The 24,982-nt window shown below is 35.7% G+C and overlaps 1 protein-coding gene across 3 annotated transcripts in view; it reads right to left on the minus strand.

Moving 5' to 3' along the window:
- Positions 1-21,875: 21,875 nt before the first annotated feature.
- The window catches only part of PCDH19 (protocadherin 19), a 184,267-nt gene continuing 181,160 nt past the window's right edge, over positions 21,876-24,982 (minus strand). For all 3 annotated transcript variants that reach the window (XM_053699398.1, XM_053699397.1, XM_053699396.1), the window contains exon 5: positions 21,876-23,805. In XM_053699398.1, the coding sequence (XP_053555373.1) occupies positions 23,219-23,805 (587 nt within the window). In that variant the 3' untranslated portion in view covers positions 21,876-23,218. The remainder of the gene's footprint in view (positions 23,806-24,982) is intronic.

Here is a 24,982-nt window from a genome sequence, read left to right on the forward strand (position 1 = left end):
AGAAACTGCCGGCGCCTATAAAACCTGACTAAAGTCTAAAACACCCGCACTGTCTAACACGCCTCCCTAACATAGCCCGCACTGTCTAACCCTCTATCCGCTATCCCCCCTCACTATCCTAACAATAAAAAAGCTATTAACCCCTAAACCGCCGCTCCCGTACCCCGCCGCAACCTAATAAAGTTATTAACCCCTAAACCGCCGCTCCCGTACCCCGCCGCCAGCTATATTATATCTATAACCCCCTAAAGTGAGCCCCTAACACCGCCGCCATCTATATTAAAATTATTAACCCCTAATGTAAGCCCCTTACACCGCCGCCATCTCTATTAAAATGATTAACCCCTAATTTAATCTACCTACCCCGCCGCCATCTATATTATCTAGCTGTTCCGATCAGCCAATAGAATGCGAGCTCAATCTGATTGGCTGATTGGATCAGCCAATCGGATTGAACTTGAATCTGATTGGCTGATTCAATCAGCCAATCAGATTTTTTTAACTTAATTCCGATTGGCTGATAGAATCCTATCAGCCAATCGGAATTCGGCGGACGCCATCTTGGATGACGTCATTTAAAGGTACCTCATTCCAAGTTCAGCAGTCGGCCGGGATGGATGCTCCGCGGCGGCGGAGCGAAGAAAGAAGATTGAAGATGCCGCCGGAAGAATGAAGACTTTGCTGCCGCTTGGAGGAAGACGTCGCCGGAGGAAGAATTCTTCTTTGCCGCTTGGAGGATGACATCGCCGGAGGAAGAATTCTTCTTTGCCGCTTGGAGGAAGACATCGCCCGGATCGGATCAGGAGTTCGGCCCGGTGTGGTGAAGACAAGGTAGGGAGATCTTCAGGGGGGTAGTGTTAGGCTTTTTTAAGGGGGGTTTGGGTGGGTTTAGAATAGGGGTATGTGGGTGGTGGGTTGTAATGGGGGGGGTATTGTATTTGTTGTATGCAAAAGAGCTGAATTCTTTGGGGCATGCCCCACAAAAGGCCCTTTTAAGGGCTGGTAAGGTAAAGAGCTTTGAAATTTGTTGAATTTAGAATAGGGCAGGGAATTTTTTTTATTTTGGGGGTTTATTATTTTATTAGGGGGCTTAGAATAGGTGTAATTAGCTTAAATATCTTGTAATCTTTTTTTTATTTTTTGTAATTTAGTGTTTTGTTTTTTTTGTAATTTAGTTTAGTTAATTTAATTGTATTTTTAGATAGATGTTTGTAATTTATTAAATTTATTGATAGTGTAGGTGTATTTATAACTTAGGTTAGGATTTATTTTACAGGTAATTGGGTAATTATTTTAACTAGGTAGATATTAAATAGTTAATAACTATTTAATATCTATTATACCTAGTTAAAATAATTAACAATTTACCTGTAAAATAAATATTAACCCTAACATAGCTACAATGTAATTATTAATTATATTGTAGCTATCTTAGGGTTTATTTTATAGGTAAGTATTTAGATTTAAATAGGAATATTTTAGTTTATAAATGAATTAGATTAATTTAATATAAATTTAGTTAGGGTTAGATAGAGTTAATATAGTTAATATAAATACTATAGTAACTATATTAACTATATTAACCCTAATATAATTAGGGTTAATATAGTTAATATATATAATGTAATAACTATATTAACTATAATATACTTAGGGTTAATATAGATAATATAGCTGGCGGCGGGGTAGGTAGATTAAATTAGGGGTTAATCATTTTAATAGAGATGGCGGCGGTGTAAGGGGCTTACATTAGGGGTTAATAATATTAATATAGCTGGCGGCGGTATAGGGGGATTAGATTATTGGTTAATAATTTTTATATAGGTGGCGGCGGTGTAAGGGGTCAGATTAGGGGATAGATAAGGTAGATGGCGGCGGTTTTAGAGGCTCACAGTAGGGGGTTAGTTTATGTAGATGGCGGCGGGGTCCGGGAGCAGCGGTTTAGGGGGTAATAACTTTATTAGGGATTTCAGGGGGGGGGGGGATCGCGGTTGACAGGGAGATAGACATTGCGCATGCGTTAGGTGTTAGGTTTATTTTCTAGTTAGTTTAGGGAGTTACGGGGCTCCAATAGTCAGCGTAAGGCTTCTTACGGCTGCTTTTGGTGGCGAGGTGAAAATGGAGTAAGTTTTCTCCATTTTCGCCACGTAAGTCCTTACGCTGCATATTGGATACCAAACTGCGCGGGTTTGGTATACCTGCCTATGGCCCAAAAAACTGCGGGCGACGGCAGAAATATACGGGCGTAACTTCTAGGTTACGCCGTATATGTGATACCAAACCCGCGCAAATATTGGCGTCGCCGGCTTTTGCGGGCGACGATTTATATCGGATCGACCCCATAAATTGCTATTGTTTTAAAAGATAGATAATCCCTTTATTACCCATTTCCCAGTTTTGCATAACTAACACATTTATAATAATATACTTTTAACCTCTGTGATATCTTGTATCTAAGCCTCTGCAAACTGCCCCTTTTTCAGTTCTTTTGACAGAATTGCAGTCTAGCCAATCAGTGCCTGCTCCCAGATAACTTCTTGTGCACGAGCACAGTGTTATCTATATGAAATACGTGAACTAACACCCTCTAGTGGTGAAAAACTGTTAAAATGCAATCTGAAAGAGGTGGGCTTCAAGGTCTAAGAATGCAGGTGCACTAGGTACATATAGTATTTTTCTTTCATGATCTAGAACATACAATTTTAAACAACTTTCCAATTTTCTTTTTATAAGCAAATTTGTTTCATTATCTTGGTATCCTTTGTTGAAGGAGCAGCAATGCACTAGTGGGAGCTAGCTTAACACATCAGGCGAGTCAATGACAAGAAGGCATATTTGCAGCAACCAATCAGCTGCTAGCACTCAGTAGTACATTGCTGCTCCTAAGCATGTTTTTCAATACCAAGAGAACAAAGCAAATTAGATAACAAGTAAATTGCAAAGTTGTTTAAAATTGAACGCTCTATCTGAATTTAATTTTGACTTTACTACCCCATTAAATAAATAAAAAAAATATCATAACAATGTAGTCTTTAGTCTTTGTCTTCCTTAGGAATTCATGATACACTGTTTTCTTATAGGTTTGCTTAACTCTAACTTTACATTTGTTACAAGTGGCACTCAATGAAGGGCTTATCATTATAACTTTTACAATTGCTGAGCAAATGAACAAATTTTAAAAACCCTATTTACTAACAGCAAATGAAAAAACAAATCACCAAGATGTACATCGTTTATGATTGCACAAATTGATCAAATATCTACATACACACTTGAATAGCAGAAAAAGGTTGATGTTGATATTCATTCTGTTATTCAATTGTTTTTCATAGAACCGTATCAAAGATAACTTTTTAAGATAAAATCTAAGCAAACTTAGAATAAAAAGACTTTTGAAATAGTGAAAATAACGTGATTTTTTATTTCCAGGGTCTATATTGAAGTACATCTGAACATTACTTTTATAATTCCCTGTACGTCACTGGTCATTAAGGGTTTTCTTGCCGCTATTATACCCTCTCTCCTTCCTGCTGGCCACCAGAAATAGCGCGGTCTCACCGCTGGCAGCGAGACCATGCTATTAAAAATTAAATCCATATAGAAAGAGTACATTGCTGGTCCTTAAGGGGTTACATTTTTGCTTTTAATAAAATGCTACCGTAAAATCAAAACGTAACAAACTTTTTTTTATTTAAATGGATATTAAATATTGGACTAGTATTTGATTTTTCTTCAGAACAGAAAAAAACATTTACAGCTAATGTTTGATATTTTTAACAAATGTGTTGAATTGTTTGTCCATTCATGATGCTTATGGTCTTCAGATATAACCAGTGTGTTCTTTTATTGTACTCAGTTTAATTTAAAGGAGAACGCTATAGCAAATGGTGTTTTAAAGGCAATGGGAAGGACAGCATAATTCACCTGCAACAATATAATTAGATGTTTGTGGCATGTCATTCCAGTGAAACTACTGCTAATAACAAACTTGTATAAGGAACAAATATTATACAGTTGAAGAGATAATTTGAGGGCTTAGATTGTAGGCTGAACAAGACCAGTATAAAAGGTCCTCTGATTAAAGGGACAGTGTTGTCTAATATGTTATCCTCTTTAATGTGTTCAAATTATCCATAGTACCAATTACAAATAGTTCCTTTACTTTTATTTACTCATTTGAAATAGATGAATTTGCCTATTGTATCCCCACCTATATTGAAAATTTCTGAACTTAAAGGGACATGAAACCCCCAAAAAATATTTCGTAATTCAGATAGAGAATTCAACTTTAAACAACTTTCTAATTTACTTCTATTATATAATTTGTTTAATTATCTTGGTATCATTCGATGAAGGAGCAGCAATGCACTAACGGTTTCTAACTGAACACATGGGTGAGCCAATCACAATCGATATATATATGCAGCCACCAATCAACAGCTAGAACCTAGGTTCTCTGCTGCTCTTGAGCTTGCCTAGATAAACCTTTCAGCAAAGGATAACAAGAGAAGGAAGCAAATTAAATAATAGACGTAAATTGGAAAGTTGTTTAAAATTTTATTCTCTATCTGAATCATGAAAGAAACTTTTTGGCTTTCATGTCCCTTTAAGTTCTGGTTACAAAGAAAATACATAAACAATTAGGTTTAAATAAAATAAAGTTCCCAGTGGGAGGCTATGAGAGAGAGTTATTAAAAGGTTTATTTCCCATTGTTCTCTCTAAGTACTGGCCTTTGAGTAAACAGTAATAAAGAAGATAATGAATTTGTGTAAATAGACAGATACAATAATGTGGTATTCTCTCCATTCAAAATGTGCCCATTGTATTGGGTTATGGTTTCATTTAGCAGAAGGTCATTTCATATACAAAATATGCCCACAGGAACATAATCCCAGACATTTTAAACTCTGCAGCTGGCATAACAAGTTACACTGTCCCTTTAAATTAAACTGTTTACATTTAAAGGTACGGTGTACACCAATTTTAATATAACTGCATGTAATACAATACTACTATAAAGAAAAATATGCACAGATACTGATCTAAAAATGTAGTATAAAACCTTTTAAAAACTTACTTAGAAGCTCCCAGTTTAGCACTGTTGATGAGGTTAGGCTGGGACACCCAGTAAAATGGTCTTAGAAAGCAGGAATAGCAGACAACCCCCCCCCCCCCCTCACATGAAAAGACAGATTAGAGAAACAGGAACAGCAGGAATCTGTACATCTGATACTTTATGGGATCAGTTAGGAGTCTGAAAATCAGCACAATGTTATTAAAAAAATAAACAAAAATAAACATTGTTACAAAAACACTCCCAGATGGGCTATATAAATGGATCATTTACAAAACATCTATGCAAAGAAAATTTTTGTGTACAATGTCCCTTTAAATTGAAATTGTAGAGCAAAAATACATACAAAGTGTTTGAATTCTAACCTCAGGATCTGTATATGATACAGAACTATAATAGACTATATTGCATGTTGTATGTTATGATGTTAATTTATAAACAAAATATACATTTGAGTGCTCCGGAAAAACAAGCACAGATGATTCTAGATTTCTTTTGATAGTTGACTTTCTACTGTACCCACGCAGAGGATAAAACAACAGGAATGCGTGTAATTAAAAAAACATCTATCAGAATACAGCTTAAAGAGAATTCTAATGCAATAATAAAATAATAGTATTACATGAATGCTTGTTTGTGACTGTGTGTTAAACTCCCACTCAGGAGCCATAATGAATTCTTGCTTATAAGCAGGAAATGGCTGGTGAACCAATCAAGAGGCAGTATAGGCCCATAGCCACCAATCACAGGTTGTGTCCTAATCAGGATAGATTCTTGAGGGCATCTAGTGTGAGAAATTATTATGTTTTTAATACCTTTTGTGGAAGTCAAACCGACATGTTACTCAACATAAATTCTCTTTTATTTCTGATGCATCTGTGATAAAAAAGGCAGATGATGAATATATATTTTTTTTTAATTTAAAGGGACATGAAACCTTTTTTTTCATGATTCAGATAGAAGTTGGAAAGTTGTTTAAAATCGTATGCTGTATTATCAATTTTGCTTTATTTTCTTAGTATTCTTTATTGAAGGAGCGGCAATGCCCTACTGGGAGCTAGCTGAACACATTGGTAAGCCAATGATAAGAGGTATATATTTGCAGCCACCAGTCAGCAGCTAGAGTCCAGTTCCTGAGCATACCTTGGTATGCTTTTCAACAAAGGATATCAAGAGAACAGTGTAAATTAAATAATAGTAGTAAATTAGAAAGTTGTTTGAAATAGTATGTTCTGTCTGTATCAAGAAAAAAAAATGTTGGGTTTCATGTTTAATACTAAGCTCAACCGACCAGAGTAACTGCTTTATAATATATGCATCATTTTTAATATCCCTACCCAAAAAAAACAGTATCTCCTTCATATATTTCATTTATCAATCAGTGTTAGCTTTATTTGTTTATTTAAAAATAACATTTTTTTAGAGAATTTTGATTTCATTTTGTTATTTAGTAGACTAAACAAGAAAAATATAGTAAGGACCTAGCAGAAACAAACAACCCTAGTAGAGATTTATATAGCTAGTATATGAGAGCAGAAAATAGCCTGTTCTCTCACAAACAATTAATGAGAGGTATCTAGTATGAACCTCAATAAGACTAGGGCCTATACCTTCTCCTCCTTTCCCCCCCCCCCCTCCATACTAACCTGTTTATACTAGACAAATATAAGATAGTATAAACTAAGACTACAATAGGCTTTCCTATCCCACAGAATGAACTATATACTTGGGTAGACAAACAATCACCCAAATAAAGGTCTTTAATGAAAGACAGTTATACTTTCTAGTAACAATAGTCAGTAAGACTAGACTAATTAACAGGAAGGTAAATTTTTTGCCAAAAATTATTGTAATAAATTGTTGTTGTTTTTTTTTGCATACAAAATTTTCTTTTGTTTTATTATTTTACATCAAAGCTTACGTTTTCTTTTTTCTCAATCATGAATATGTATTGATATATATATTAGTATACAAGTATGTAAGAGCATATATATATACATACTCACAAAGGAAATTGTCTGTTTGGTAAATGTTAGATGAATACATCTGTTTTTTTGCCTCTTTTCTTCTGGATCTAAGTAGTGAGTGGACACAAATGACTTGCACATTTACTTTTGCCCTTGTTTAACTGGTTAAGTAACACACTATACCTTGAATGAAAATTGTGCAGCCATATAGGGCAATCATGGGTTAAATATCAACACAAAGTACACACCCCCACTGGCAATTGGTTCCACTCACCTATAAAAAGACCCAAAGCAGTAGAGTCTATTATCTCTGATGAAGCGCATGTACACATGCGCGAAACGCGTCAGTAGCTTACCTTTTGTCCATTGAAGCCTGTATCCCAATAAACCTGTAGATATACTAAGAGACTCAGCGTTCTTTCTTTCCTCATCTCTTAACTGCTTTATAAGCACCTGTCATTCAGCTAATCAGCATAATCTTTGTTGGGGGCCACAGGATTTCTTCTTTTAAAAGGACCACTCAATGCAGTATAATTACATAATTAACAAGAACATAATAAAAAGACAATGATTTAACATATAGATTTTTTTCTGACAAATAAAAAAATGTCTCCTATTTTCCGGCCTCCTGTATCATGTGACAGACATCAGCCAATCACAGACTAGTATATCTATACCCTTTGAGCTTGTGCACATGCTCAGTAGGATCTTGTTCCCCAGAAAGTGTGTATATAAAAAGACTGTGCCAAATTTGATAATGGAAGTAAATTGGAAATTGTCTTAAAATTGCATGCTTTCCAATTTACATTAACAAAATGTGCACACTCTTTTTATATTCACATTTTTTGAGTCACCAGCTCCTACTGAGCATGTGCAAGAAATCAAATAATATATGTATATGCATTTGTGATTGGCTAATGGCTGTCACATGATACAGGAGGAAAAAAAATAGACAACTGAAATTTGTCAGAAAAATATCTACTACTAATTTGAATCTCAGACTAAGTGCTATTGTATTTTCTTTTTTCAGGCATTTGTTGATTATACAAATCTACTGTATTTCCTGGTCTGAGTATATGAGTAACGTGTCCCTTTAAAAATGTAGTAAAAAATAAGCATATTGTAATGCTCTAATGACTTGTGTAATCTTTTTGCCATCATAAAAAATATGTATTATTATTATTTGTATTATTATAATTATCTCTAATAATAATCTGAAACACATATACCCATATCTAGTATCCTATACCTTTTGCTGTAGAATTTTATTCTTGAATAATATTGTTTAGTCATTTTGTTGTCCATGAGCATTATTATTGTTAGTTATTAATTTGCAACCTAAAATAAATTTGCAATAGGTAATGGAAATAATAAATAAGTATTGAGGTACTGAATTGTGCTTTGTACTGCAATAGATTATATCTTTCCAAATATAGAGCAACAGGCTGTCATTGCTTTTATAATCCAGGCCACCTCTTTTGGGTCTTAGTTCCCGATTATATATTATTAATCGCTGCTAGAAATATTATTTTTTTTATTTGTGTCCCCTACTTCTACTAAACACAAAAGCATTAAAGGAACACTAAATTCAACATTAAACTTTCATGATTCAGATAGAGCAGGCAATTTTAAACAACTTTTCAATTAATTTCCATTATCAAAATGTGCACAGTCTTTTTATTTGCACAGATGTACCAGCTTCTACTTAACATGTGCAATAATTCACAGAATATACATTTGCATTTTGTGGTTGGCTGATGGCTGTCACATGATACAGGGGGAAGGAAAATGGAACCAACTTTGAAATTGATCAGGAAAAAATCTACTAGTTATTTTAAATTCAAACTAAGTGCACTTGCATTGCCTTTTTATTATACATTTGATTATTATGCTATTCTACTGTATTCAATGGTCCTTTAAAAAACACTGAAAAAAACAAGGCATACTTTTATTTTAATTTAAACCCAACTCTAGCACAGCTAGATGAGATTAAAGGAACATGAAACCCAAAATATTTATTTCATGCTTCAGATAGATCAAACATTTGAAGTACCTTTCCAATTTACTTCTATCATCAATTTTGCTTCATTCTCTTGTATCCTTTGTTGAAAGAGCAGCAATATACTACTGGGAGCTAGCTAAACACACTGGTAAGTAGACATGTACATTCATAATTTTCGGGAGGAAATAAATGCCCAACGTGGTGGCCACCAGCAGGGTTACGGCTATTTTTGGAGCTGGAATTCTTCTTGTGAAAGTGCAACACACTAAGATCTGGATCTGCACAGATCTTAGTGTGTTGCACTTTCACAAGAAGAAATCCATCTTCGAAAATAGTGGAATGCCCCAGGTGGCCACCAAGTTCGGCATGCGTTTCTTCAGAAAAGGTATGAAAGCACATGTCTACTGGTAAGCCAATGACAAGAGGTATATATGTGCAGCCACTAATCAGCAGCTAGCTCCCAGCTCCTGAGCCTACCTAGGTATGCTTTTGAACAAAAGGATTCCAAGAGAAATAAGCAAATTAAATAATGAAAGTAAATTGGAAAATTGTTTAAAATGTTATGCTTTATCTGAATCATGAAGGAAAAATGTGGGTTTCATGTCCCTTTAAGACCCTGTTTTTTTTAAAGCTTTCTGGCCTGGTGAAAATAACTAAGTCAGTAGTGTGAGGTTCCTCAAAGAATTTCAGAAAGGTTAATTTTTTTGTTTGAAAGTTATCGCATTAACGGCCAGATTACAAGTGGAGCGGTATTTAATGCTCCTGTTCTTGCACTAACTCTGCTAGAAGTAAGCTTTATCCACGCGTTAGGTAGCGCTCGTATTACAGTTGAAAGTAAATAGTTAGGATACCATGCACAATTAGCAAATTCCCCCATAAAAGTCAATGGAACAAAAAAATGGTGGAAAAAACACCCTATTCCTATGCAAAACCAGATCACATATTCTCAACTCGACATGAAAATATTAATTTCTTTCATGTAATTGGCAAGAGTCCATGAGCTAGTGACGTATGGGATATACAATCCTACCAGGAGGGGCAATGTTTCCCAAACCTCAAAATGCCTATAAATACACCCCTCACCACACCCACAATTCAGTTTTACAAACTTTGCCTCCTATGGAGGTGGTGAAGTAAGTTTGTGCTAAGATTTCTACGTTGACATGCGCTTCTCAGCATTTTGAAACCTGATTCCTCTCAGAGTACAGTGAATGTCAGAGGGATGTGAAGGAATGCAATGGTTTTCCTCACGGGGGATCTATTTCATAGGTTCTCTGTTATCGGTCGTAGAGATTCATCTCCTACCTCCCTTATTCAGATTGACGATATACTCTCATATTCCATTGCCTCTACTGATAACCGTTTCAAATATGTGGATAGGTGTCTTATGGTAAGTATGTTTTCATTAATTAAGACACTCTCAGCTATGGTTTGGCACTTTATGTATTTATATAAGGCTCTAAATATATGTATTGTACTTATATTTGACATGATTCAGGTTTTCAGTATATTTCCTTTTGCAGACTGTCAGTTTCATATCTGGGAAATGCTTTTTTATGAAAAATGTATTTCTTACCTGGGGGTATAGTCTCTTTTTCAAATTGACTGTCTTTTAAATTCGCGGGCAGAATTATGCTCGCGAGGGCGCAAAATGCCAAAGTTTATTGCATCATTTTTGGCGCGAGATTTTTTTGGCGTGAAGTTACGTTCGTTGATGCAAATTCGTCATTTCCGGCGTCTTAGTCGACGCCGAGTCCTTCACAAGGTTGCGTCATCTATGACGCAAATGTGTCATTTCCGGACGTTTTTGGCGCCAAAAAATATTTTTCTGTTTGTTGTGCATCAAATATTTTCATTATTTAAGACCCCATTCCTATATGCCTCTTTTCTCTATCAGAGGGCTATGCTGTTTGCATTTTTTTCCATTCCTGAAACTGCTGTGGTTTGTAATAGTTGTCATGATAAATTTTTACATGCAGAGAATGTATCTATCAGTAGTAGTTCATTACCTGTTGCTGTCCCCTTCAACGTCTAATGCACAAGATATACCTGTAAATTTAAAAGAATGTATTTCTGATTCTATTCAGAAGGCTTTGTCTGCCATCCCACCTTCTAATAAACATAAAAGGTCTTTTAAAACTTCTCATAAAGTTTATGAAATTTCAAATGACCGGCAACATACTGAATTATCCTTCTCTGATGGGGATCTTTCTGGTTCAGAAGATCCTGCCTCAGATATTGACACTGACAATTCTTCTTATTTATTTAAAATGGAGTATATTCGTTCTTTGTTAAAAGAAGTGTCGATTACATTGGATATGGAGGAAACTAGTCCTCTTGATATTAAAACTAGTAAACATTTCAATTCTGTTTATAAATCTCCTGTGGTTATTCCAGAGGTTTTTCCAGTTGCTGATGCTATTTCTGATTTGATTTCTAAGGAATGGAATAGGCCATGTACTTCTTTTATTCCTTCTTCAAGGTTTAAAAAATTGTATCCTTTGCCAGGAGTTTTGGGAAAAGATCCCCAAAGTTGATGGGGCTCTCTCTACTCTTGCTAAACGTACTACTATTCCTACAGAAGATAGTACTTCTTTTAAAGATCCTTTAGATAGGAAACTTGAATCTTATCTAAGGAAAACCTATTTATATTCAGGTCATCTTCTCAGGCCTGCAATTTCTTTGGCTGATGTTGCAGCTGCTTCAACTTTTTGGTTGGAAACTTTAGCGCAACAAGTATTGGATCATGATTTGTCTAGCATTGTTAACTTGCTTCAACATGCTAATCATTTTATTTATGATGCCATTTTTGATATCATCAAAATTGATGTTAAATCTATGTCTTTAGCTATTTTAGCTAGAAGAGCTTTGTGGCTTAAATCTTGGAATGCTGACATGACTTCTACGTCCAGATTGCTATCTCTTTCTTTCCAAGGTAATAAGTTATTTGGTTCTCAGTAGGATTCAATAATTTCAACTGTCACTGGGGGAAGGGAGTTTTTTTGCCTCAGGATAAAAGACCTAAGGGTAAATCTAAAGCTTCTAACCGTTTTCATTCCTTTCGACAAAATAAGGAACAGAAACCTAATCCCTCCCCCAAGGAATCTGTTTCCAATTGGAAGCCTTCCTCGAATGGAATAAATCCAAGCCATTTAAGAGATCAAAGCCAGCCCCCAGTTCCGCATGAAGGTGCAGCCTTCATTCCAGCTCAGCTGGTATGGGGCAGAATAAGATTTTTTTAAAGATGTTTGGACCAATTCGGTCCAAAATCAAAGGATTCAGAGTATTGTCTCTGAGGGGTACAGAATAGGATTCAGAGTAAGACTGCCTGTGAGAAGATTTTTTTCTCTCACGCATCCCTGCAAACCCAGTAAAGGCTCAGGCTTTCCTGAAGTGTGTTTTAGACCTGGAGTTATCAGGGGTAATCATGCCAGTTCTGTTTCAGGAACAGGGTCTGGGGTTTTATTCAAATCTATTCATTGTCCCAAAGAAAGAAAATTCATTCAGACCAGTTTTGGATCTAAAAATTTTGAATTGATATGTAAGAGTACCAACTTTCAAAATGGTGACTATAAGGACTATTCTGCCTTTTGTTCAGCAAGGGCATTTTATGTCTACAATAGACTTACAGGATGCATATCTTCATATTCTAATTATTCTGATTCATCCAGATCACTATCAGTTCCTGAGATTCTCTTTTCTAGACAAGCATTACCAATTTGTTGCTCTTCCTTTTGGCCTAGCGACAGATCCAATAATCTTTTCAAAGGTTCTCGGTGCCCTACTCTCTGTAATCAGAGAGCATGGTATTGCGGTGTTTCCTTATTTGGATGATATCTTGGTACTTGCTCATTCTTTATGTTCTGCAGAATCTCACACAAATCAACTAGTGTTCTTCACTTCTTCTTCTTCAAAAACATGGTTGGAGGATCAATTTACCAAAAAGTTATTTGATTCCTCAGACAAGGGTAACCTTTTTAGGTTTCTAGATAGATTCAGTGTCCATGACTTTGTCTCTAACGAACAAGAGACGTTTGAAATTGGTTGCAGCATGTCGGAACCTTCAGTCTCAGTCATTCCCTTCAATATCTATGTGCATGGAAGTTTTAGGTCTCATGACTGCAGCATCGGATGCGATCCCCTTTGCTCGTTTTCATATGAGACCTCTCCAGCTTTGTATGCTGAACCAATGGTGCAGGGATTATACCAGGATATCACAATTAATATCTCTTAAATCCCAATGTTCGACTATCTCTGACTTGGTGGTTAGATCACCATCGTATTGTTCTAGGGGCCTCTTTCGTTCGTCCAACCTAAACTGTGATCACAACAGATGCTAGTCTTTCAGGTTGGGGAGCGGTTTGGGGATCTCTGACAGCACAAGGGGTTTGGAAATCTCAAGAGGCGAGATTACCAATAAATATTTTGGAACTCAGTGCAATTCTCAGGGCTCTTCAGTTTTGGCCTTTATTGAAGAGAGAACCGTTCATTTGTTTTCAGACAGACAATATCACAACTGTGGCATATGTCAATCATCAGGGTGGGACTTGCAATCCTCAAGCTATACAAGAAGTATCTCGGATACTTGTTTGGGCTGAATCCAGCTCCTGTCTAATTTATGTGGTTCATATCCCAGGTATAGACAATTGGGAAGCGGATTATCTCAGTCGTCAGACTTTACATCCGGGAGATTGGTCTCTCCACCCAGATGTGTTTTCTCAAATTGTTCAGATGTGGGGTCTTCCAGAAATAGAGTTGAAAGAACACCAATGGCACTACTAAGTTGAAGAGACCTGTCTACCTAATATTTCGCCACTATCTCAGCAGGTTGCGGGTGCTGTGTATAATATCAAATTGCAACAAAGAAGAGAGAGTATACACTAATAGCACTCCTAGGTCTGAAATATAAATTCTACATCAATATCACTAATTATTCCCTAGGGAATAAATGGTAGGGGAGAAAATTAGATATGATAGAAATATTAAAATATAACTTTTATTGGGTTTATATAAAATAGGATAACACATTAAAACCACACTTAGGTACCGACTGTAAGGATTGATTCCACCGAACTATTATAAAAGTTATTTATTGTGGCCACCACTTGAGGACACCTATACAAATATATGCCAACTGGAGTGGAAAATGCCCTATAGTCAAGATTCAACAGTGATCAAATGCGTTATAAAGTACATATGAGTTGGTATCTAGTATGATACACAGTACATAAATTTATTATGGCAAATGCATAATTAACTATGAACCTAAACAGTAGGTGTCACCTGAGTATAATTATATATAACAAAACAGTACCACCACTTGCAAGTAATGTCTTAGCTGCTGAGAGAGTAATTGACTACTCAGAAGCTAAAAAGCTAGAGGCTCACTAAGGAGCTCGATATCTGTAATTCATAAGCGGTTGTTTGTGTGTGTGTAAATATACATTGTAATTGAAACTATGTTAAAATAATCTCCCCTGTGTAGGGGTTTTCAATATATAATGTTTATTTCCGTCGTTATTCAAGTGGATGAAATACCGTATAATATTAGGTTAGGGTTTACTCTGTGGTTGTATAAGCTCCACTAATATAAAATAAACCTTGATTATAGCTGCAGCAATATGCGCCTTACAATATTGTACCCTAACCAACGATAACTTCTAGCTAAATACTGGGGCTTGAACTTATGTATGTTGTGTAACTAATACCTATAATAAGGTTCTTGCTACTGAATATTGACCGTATGCTTCAAAAATTGAAGGGTACAATTTGTATTCTGAATATTGATGAGTGTTCACAAGCTCACTTGTGCTCAGTATGTATTTAATATATCTCTGAGTGAGTCAATAATTAAGTGTGCACCCACTGAAATAATGTTGCAGTGAGATCGCTAACATTAAGATACTAATCCGGTGCTAATGGATTATAACATAATATGCATTGTTTGACCCTCACAACACTTGGAAAATTGGTTATATTCCACTACCTGTGAGTCAAATGCCAGCCGTAATCTGTATTCAGTATTAAGCTTTGTTTAACATTTCCGCTCACAATTTATTTAGTAGGGTACATTCGTACCTTGCCAGTGGAGTGAGTATCATATAAAATGTAATGTTACATACCTCGTTGTGTTTTAATTACTTTAAGCGGTGCTGGTGTATTATTCAATGTAGTGTGTTATCTGGTGCATGTCAGAGATTGAACAGCATTGAAAGCATTGATTGTATTGCAACCCGTAAGTTTTGGTGCAACTGTTACCGAAGTTAAATAATAGTATTTAGTTAATAACGATTTTTTACCCACACACACACTTAATTACATTCATTCCCAACCACCAGAGCAAGCACTATATGTGTTATATTTTTAACACTTCTCTCTGTGTGAGAGACGTATATTCACAGTCATTAAGCTGGTAATTGAGCTGCACTGTGTCAGAATGTAAATAGCTCGCTCGGTATGGTAGTGAGAAACAGATACAAATTGATAGTTAGTATATAATATACACGATATCCGTTACTTTTTCATGAATGTGTGTGTTGAGTTTCATACAGCCATTGTCTGTGTTCAAGCTAGAAGTTATTTCAAACCATTAGAACATTAACACAGTTATGGTTATTGCTAACCGAGTCTCACACACTGAACGGTTTTGAAACAAGTAAAGTCAGGAGGAGATACACGCTATTTCAATAAAGGTGCTTACAAAAGTGGTTTAACACTTAATATATCAAATAGTAAGTTCAATAGTTGGATGACTACAGTAAATATCGGTAGCCTAAGGCTATCTAAAAACACAGGAGCTCCTAGGACTCCTCACCATTGCCCTATCGTCCCTAACATGTTTCGCCACATAAAATGGCTTTTTCAAAGGTGAACGCGCCGCTATGTATGCTGAACCAATGGTGCAGGAATTATACCAGGATATCACAATTAATATCTCTTAAATCCCAATGTTCGACTATCTCTGACTTGGTGGTTAGATCACCATCGTATTGTTCTAGGGGCCTCTTTCGTTCGTCCAACCTAAACTGTGATCACAACAGATGCTAGTCTTTCAGGTTGGGGAGCGGTTTGGGGATCTCTGACAGCACAAGGGGTTTGGAAATCTCAAGAGGCGAGATTACCAATAAATATTTTGGAACTCAGTGCAATTCTCAGGGCTCTTCAGTTTTGGCCTTTATTGAAGAGAGAACCGTTCATTTGTTTTCAGACAGACAATATCACAACTGTGGCATATGTCAATCATCAGGGTGGGACTTGCAGTCCTCAAGCTATACAAGAAGTATCTCGGATACTTGTTTGGGCTGAATCCAGCTCCTGTCTAATTTATGTGGTTCATATCCCAGGTATAGACAATTGGGAAGCGGATTATCTCAGTCGTCAGACTTTACATCCGGGAGATTGGTCTCTCCACACAGATGTGTTTTCTCAAATTGTTCAGATGTGGGGTCTTCCAGAAATAGATCTGATGGCATCTCATCTAAACAAGAAACTTCCCAGGTACCTGTCAAGGTCCAGGGATCCTGAGGCGGAAGCAGTAGATGCGTTGACACTTCTATGGTGTTATCAACCTGCTTATATTTTCCCGCCTCTAGTTCTTCTTCCAACAGTGATCTCCAAAATCATCATGGAACAATCGTTTGTGTTGCTGATGGTTCGAGCATGGCCTCACAGGTTTTGGTATGAGGATCTTGTTCGGATGGCCAGTTGCCAACTTTGGCCACTTCCATTAAGACCGGACCTTCTGTCTCAAGGTCCGTTTTTCCATCAGGATCTCAAATCATTAAATTTGAAGGTATGGAAATTGAATGCCTAGTGCTTAGTCATAGAGGTTTCTCTGATTCAGTGGTTAATACTATGTTACAGGCTCGTAAATCTGTTACTAGAAAGATTTATTATCGAGTTTGGAAGACTTACATTTCATGGTGTTCCTCTCCTAAATTCTCTTGGCATTCTTTTAGAATTCCTAGAATTTTACAGTTTCTTCAGGATGGTTTGGATAAAGGTTTGTCTGCAAGTTCATTGAAAGGAAAAATCTCTGCTCTTTCTGTTTTATTCCACAGAAAAATTGCTAAACTTCCTTATATTAACTGTTTTGTACAGGCTTTGGTTCATATCAAGCCTGTCATTAAATCAATCTCTCCTCCTTGGAGTCTTAATTTGGTTTTGAAGGCTTTACAGGCTCCTCCATTTGAGCCTATGCATTCTTTGGACATTAAAACTACTTTCTTGGAAAGTGTTGTTCCTTTTGGCCATCTCTTCTGCTAGAAGAGTTTCTAAATTATCTGCTCTCTCTTGTGAATCTCGTTTTCTGATTTTTCATCAGGATAAGGCAGTTTTGCAGACTTCATTTAAATTCTTACCCAAGGTTGTGAATTCTAACAACATTAATAGAGAAATTGTTGTCCCTTCTTTGTGTCCTAATCCTAAGAATTCTTTGGAGAGATCTTTACATTCTTTAAATGTGGTGAGAGCTCTGAAATATTATGTTGAAGCTACTAAAGATTTCAGGAATACTTCTAGTCTATTTGTTATCTTTTCTGGTTCCAGGAAAGGTCAGAAGGCTTCTGCCGTTTCTTTGGCATCGTGGTTAAAGCTTTTGATTCATCAAGCTTATTTGGAGTCGTGTAAGGCCCCGCCTCAGAGAATTACAACTCATTCTACTAGATCAGTTTCCACTTCTTGGGCTTTTAAGAATGAAGCTTCAGTTGATCAGATTTGCAAAGCAGCAACTTGGTCTTCTTTGCATACATTTACTAAATTCTACCATTTTGATGTATTTGCTTCTTCGGAAGCAGTTTTTTGTAGAAAAGTTCTTCAGGCAGCTGTTTCAGTTTAATTCTTCTGCTTATGATTTAAGTTTTTCCTTTTATTTATGAGAATAAACTTATATTTGGGTTGTGTATTAATTTTTTTCAGCGAAATGGCTGTTTTTATTTTATCTCTCCCTCTCTAGTGACTCTTGCGTGGAGTGCCACTTCTTGGGTATTGCTATCCCATACATCACTAGCTCATGGACTCTTGCCAATTACATGAAAGAAAACATAATTTATGTAAGAACTTAACTGATAAATTCATTTATTTCATATTGACAAGAGTCCATGAGGCCCACCCCTTTTTTATGGTGGTTATGATTTTTATGTATAAAGCACAATTATTTCCAAATTCCTTTGTTGATGCTTTTTACTCCTTTCTTATAACCCCACTACTTGGCTATTCATTAAACTGAATTGTGGGTGTGGTGAGGGGTGTATTTGTGGGCATTTTGGGGTTTAGGAACTTTGGTCCTCCTGGTGGGATTGTGTGTCCGATACGTCATTAGCTAATGGACTATTGCCAATAGGAAATAAATTAATTTATCAGGTAAGTTCTTACATAAATTATGTTATTCACATAGCAGAATATGTTCTATTTATTCACAAATACATATTTCTACATATTTCAGATTTTTTAGTACAATATATATCTATACCTATCAAAAGATGATTATATATAGGTATAGATATATATATATATATATATATATATATATATATAAATATCTATTTATAAATACTTAGAACATATTCTACTATATGTATGTGTATGTATCTCAATGTTAAAGCCCTTTGCCTGCCTTTTTTTCTAACACCTGAGACCTCATATCTTTGAGCCCTTTTTTTTGTACAATTTTTTTTTAAATGATTTTTATTAGATGATGTTATTATGAATGTTACTGTACTTTTCAACGTATTTTTATTATGTGTTTTTTTGGCACTTTTTGTTTCACAAAACAGTCAACCAGAGCTCTGAGGACGTGCTATCCCGATGCACATTAAAGGACCAGTCAACACAGTAGATTTGCATAATCAACAAATGCATTACAACAAGACAATGCAATGACACTTAGTATGAACTTTAAAAGAGTAGTAGATTTTGTTTCCTACAATTTTAAAAGTTATGTTTTTTTCCACTCCCCCTGTATCATGTGACAGCAGCCAATCACAAATGCATACACGTACGATGTGACAGCCATCAGCCATTCACAAATGCATACACACTTATTCTTGCACATTCTCAGTTGGAGCTGGTGACTCAAAAAGTTTAAATATAAAAATACTAGGCACATTTTGTTAATGGAAGTAAATTGGAAAGTTGTTTAAAATTGCATGCTCTATCTGAATAATGAAAGTTTAATTTTGATTGAGTGTCCCTTTAACTTCAATTGTGCTCAAGCGATAGCATTTATTTTCAACTTGTAATGCGAACGATTCACCCAGTGTAAGCAAACAGCACCGGAAAAACCTTTTAGCTCACACGTAACAGGGTGCCATTCGGAATCTTGCCCTAAGTGGGGTTTTCAATGTGAAGGATAGGTGCATATATACAATCCCCTTCCCCCAAACAAAAGATTTTTTTTCATGGATTTCTCTCGACAGTGATTTTGTTATTATAAGGTCCAAAATCTCATTTTAAAAGGAAATCTTTTACTTTTTTTTTCTTGGCAAATACATATAAACAGTATATGTTAAACAGTATATACAAATTACAAGAGCATCTTTTATCTATCAATAACCTAAATCCGCAATTAAACAACTGCAACAGAGCTTTATATGAAAGAAAAGTGTGGCGTGATCCATGTTCTTTATCTACTTTGCTTTGGCTAATTAGCTTGTGATCCAACCTAAACAATCACTGTGTAAAATTTTGTAGGCTTAATCCAATGTAATTATACTATGAGTCGGAGATACTCCAGCCTCTCTAGAGAAAAGGGAACAAGTTCACATGTATTTTATATCAAATGCAGATCTAAAAAAATATTTCTTGTGCATATTACAGTATTTTACCCATTGATTAAAATATTATGGGAGATTACATTTTGAATTTAATGTTCCTTTAAAATTAGAATTTTGCTAAATCAAGATACACAATTTTCATTGCTCTGATACGAACTGTGGCCTTCTCTGGTAGCCTGAAGATTGCTTTTACAGCTTCTACAGACATGATGACTGATAAGTAAATGATTATGGGAGAGTATTTAATACTAGGGATGGCCAATTTAGCAAAGGTTATAATGTGTATAATAGTTTTTGTGGCCCCCATGAAAAGAAAAAGCTACAAAAATGTGTATTTTAGAAACTTCTGGTAGGTGGACAAACAATTTAGCCACTAGACAAAAGAGCACCCTCTAAGGATAACGGCAGGCACATGGTAGCTTTCAACTTTACTGAGATCTGGCCCTATGCCTCTGGGCAATTTTAGTAAACATATTAACATTTTGTAACTAACAGACATAAATGTATATGTGGCCCTTAAAAGGGTCAAGAAACTGAAAACTGTTAGTTTTTGATTCAGCTAGCGCATGCAATTTTTAAAAAAAAACTTTCCAATTTACTTCTATCATCAAAATTGTTTTGTTCTCTGACTATTCTTTTTTAAAAGAAGCAAAAATGCACTACTGGGAGCTAGCTGACCATATCAGGTGAGCCAATGACGACAGGCATATATGAGCAGCCACCAATCAGCAGCTAACTTACAGTAGTGCAAAACTGCTCCTAAGCCTACCTAGGCATATTTCCCAACGGATGATATCAAAAGAATGAAGCAAATTAGATAACAGAAGTAAACAGAAAGTTGTTCCCTCTGAATCATGAAAGTTTAATTTTGACTTTACTGTCCCTTAAGGTTAGTTATATATTGATCTGTGATCTCCATGTTTTTGAAAGTTGGTTATCATTCTTTTAAACCATGCTATTAGTGTTCATCTGTGGAGGGATCCTTAAAGTGAAGGTCCATTTTGATGAATTAGTGCCTGGTTTTTAATAAACCTATTAAAAAGAAGGGCACTTTAATTCATCAAAATTGACATTTCACCGTTTTCTTCAAAAACTTACCTTTTAATCCTGGCAGCCACTCCATCCCTTCCTCCGCCCCTCGCAAGCCATCTTCGCGGGTCCAAAATGACTAATCCGGCTTCCTCCATTCACAGCGTTGCATCAGGCCAAGATTCCCCCGGGGGGGGGGGGGGAAGCTGTGATTGGAGGAAGCCTGATTCGTCATTTCTGACGTCTGCAGAGGCTTCCGACGGCCGGGGGAATCGCTGGAGCGGCATTCAGGATTAAAAGGTAAGTTTTTTGAAGAAAACAGCGAAATGTCAATTTTGATCAATTAAAGTGCCCTTGTTTTTAATAGGTTTATTAAAAACTGGGCACTAATTCATAAAAATGGACCTTCACTTTAATCTGCAGTTTCAGAGCAAAGTAAAACTGTAAAATAAATTCTCAGTTAGATAAAATGTCTACCTGTTAATGCAGGGGTCAGCAACCTTTGACCCCCTTTAGGTGTAGTTTTAAAACATCTGGGGGCCCAAGGTTGCTTACCCCTGCGTTAATGTATGACTCACCTTTAGGTCTTCGTTTTCCTGTTGACTATCATAATGGATATGATTCACTACACTTTGTGACATGTAATCTAATAGATAACAATAGTTTATGGAATTATGCATGCAACTTGTAGATGATATAAACACATACAATGTCTGTTTTGTGCCTTTGGATACAACAGCTGGTAAGATACAAGTGAGGTTATGTAAAAATAGACTACACATTGTCAAAACTTCCCAATGGGTACACAACAGAGCCTGGCAGATAAAAGACTAATGTCTTCAAACTGGGCTTCTCCTCTCCAGTGACCCAGAAACATTTGAATTTGCTGTAAAATAGCTCATCATCTTCCATGATAAAGAATTGTACTATGTCAGTTGAAAGAACAATTTCTTGTAAACAAGTCTGGATAAACATTGAGAAAAATAAAGCAAACTGCAAATCAGCAACATTAAACAAGATCACTACACCATTTTGAAATTAAAAACCTTTTAATTCTTTGACCTTATTTTTTCACCGTCCATTAAGTGAATTTTTGTAACATTTGTCTGTCACATATCTTTTTTTTTTTAGACTATTTTACAAACAGAATATTATGTAAACTCTTTCTATAATTTACAGTTTTTCAAAAAACATAATTTTATATCTGAACATTTTTAGAAATATTTTCAGCACTGGGAAGAATCCAGAAGATGAAAAGATACTACATACGCAATATAAATTTAATCAACTTGGTGACATTTCCACCATGGAGAAAACATAAAGACGAGATTGATTGAGACAATGAATATGTGAAAGTAGAAAAATTCTCTAACATGGGTGTTAGGACCTTGAGTTGTACATTGATAAAGAGCAATACCTTCCTAGCAAAGCATTGCTTTAAGTCAGATTATGAGATTTATGAGTGTCCAAAAACTGTTCACAAAAACCTCACGGAACTGAATGGTTAAATAACAAATGACATCCCATGAATGCACTGGTTAAAACCAGTAGATTTAATTGCAACTCCAAAGGACAAAAAGTGCCCTTGGTTACTCCTCCCCCCCACAAAAGAAAATGCAGGAAAACTGCGTTAGTTAGACACAGGTATAAAAAATAATTACTGATTGTTTAATTTTTTTTTTTTAGGTTCTATTTTTGCCTTTTGCCATCACGGGACAAATTTTAAATATCAAATACATTAATAGTACAGATCGCATGTAACAGCAAAAGGACCTTTAATGCAGGGGTGTCCACAGCAAAAAGCAACTTAATATAAAATAAATTACTAGGATTCATTCATAAGCCATAACTCACCTCATCAAAATTTTGAATACCACACAAGTAATGGGTGAAATATTATGTTTTATTTTTTTATTTTTAACTATGGTATAAATCTATAGCAAGGAAATTTGATTGTGGTATCTGAATATTTTTTTATTTTTTTTATTCTGTACAAATAATGCTAATTTATATTATAATTATATATATATATATATATATGTTTATAAAAATATATAAATTCAAAATACTTAATACATACATAATACTTTGTACAGTTATGTTTATAACAGTATCCATGACCAGAGCAAGAAAAAGAAAAAAAAAAAAAAAAAAAAGGATGAAAATGGCATTTACGGGAAGGCTTTACTTGCACTGAACACCCCTGCTAAATGTTGAAACGTTTGGGATTGTCACATAACAATAGCTTTATTTATAAACAATACATTTAGGGAAAGCTTTAAATACAGCAATTTGTGAACCATTGGTAAGCAATTAAAAACAAACTGTACTGGTTTTCTTTTTGAGTCATTCTTCCTTCAGTAGGTTTGATCCTTAGAGGACAATGTCTTTTAGTCTCTTCACTCCCAAAGTGTCCTTTTCTCGACATTCCTGCAGTAATGGGTTGATTTCATGCATTACGTTCTCACTGTCCGCCCCCCTGGGCTCTGCTTCTAAAGGCCGAGAGGGACCATTATTTACAAATGGCTCCACATCACGTTTCCCTGGGCACTGCTTTGTGTTGTAGGGTGCCGGGGGTTTGGTTGGCAGAGGGTTCTTTAGATGTAGAGGAGAGGTGATAGGACTTATGGTTTCGCAGCCATTGCCGGCTTCACGAATGGCACCGTTTACCTTAGGACTGCAGATTGGCAAGTCCACTGTCCTTTTCCCTTTTAAAGTGGCCCTGTCATCAGTAGCATGCTCATTTCCATCTTTGCCAAATGTTGCAAAAGTTCTTTTTGTATTGCAGTCTTCAAATGGTAGTGTCTCCACATTAGAGGCTTCTATTGAAAGTGCAATCACATTTCTTCCATGCTCTGGGGACTTTGCACGATTTGGAATAGGGACTCTGGGCATCCAACATCTGTCAGAATGACCTAGAATCCGACATTCTTCCCTGCAATGAAATCCTTCGTTCTGATCTATTTAAAAGAAAAAAGAAAAAGAAATTAGTATTTGATTTGGGTTATTATTTAATTAACTGTAATTATCATTAGACAAAAAAGCCATTTTAAAAGCCTTATATTTACAATGACAATAATGAGCTATAATTTGTATCCTTATTATCATTCCCAAAATGTATCTTATTAATATATGCAAACTAAAACAATTGTATTTAACCACTGCATATATTTGATGTGCAGTCAAAAACCATTGGCTGGGATTCTTGGCATTCTGTCTTTTGGCACCATTAACAAAAGCACGGAGCCCCACTTGCAATCAAGCAAGCAGTTGTTCCATGCAGAGGTTATGATTTGATTTATAAACAAGCATGCTTTACAAATACATACAAAAGAAAACAAACAATTCAGTGATAGTGCTTCCCAGCATAAATATGTGAGAATATATTTGGAAGGGATTCACAATGTTCTCTTGCATTATCTAGCAAACTTGTGCACAAATATTTGATTTTACATAAATATTTTTTTATGTTTTTCAAATAAAGTGCAGAAAGATGTGTCTCAAAATGACCTAAACTTATTTGTTCGGAAGAAAAAAGATCAAGTAAAAAAATGTTTGAGTTGATGCAAAAGTTGACGAAACCATTGTTGTACCACAGTTGCAGTGTGCCATTTGCAATTCATATTATGGTACTTGATCTCAAATGTTAACTTCTGTAAAGGCTTGAAATAATTGTAATCTGTTATAGTAAGCACCAGTTAAAAGGCTATTGAATTATACAGGGCATAGCTTTCATCATTTCAAAACTGTTAAAGCAACATGTGGTCAAATGGCATACTATAGTATCTCTCCCTTTACATCAATAACCCCTTCAGGATGAATGCATCCGACCTGGATGCGGAACATCAAAAAAGGGCCAAATCGGAAGTCACATGATTGCCACTGCAATCATGTGACTCAAACAGGCGAGCTGCCTGCGCCTCTAGGTACATCCTCCAGGGTTTACTTGAGGAGGGAAGCAGAACACCAGAATAGTTAGGACATTCCATGCTGTCCTAAGGGCTTTAAGCCCAGTGCTTTTAGGATGGCATGGAATGTCTTAAGACATTAAAGGGTTATAAAAACAAATTAATCACATTCATAATTTAAAAAAAATCCCAAGGGCTACATTTTTATTTCTGGAAGCCCTGTTACCCA

Source organism: Bombina bombina, chromosome 1 (genome assembly GCF_027579735.1).
Source record: "Bombina bombina isolate aBomBom1 chromosome 1, aBomBom1.pri, whole genome shotgun sequence".
In the NCBI taxonomy this organism is placed as follows: Eukaryota; Metazoa; Chordata; class Amphibia; order Anura; family Bombinatoridae; genus Bombina; species Bombina bombina.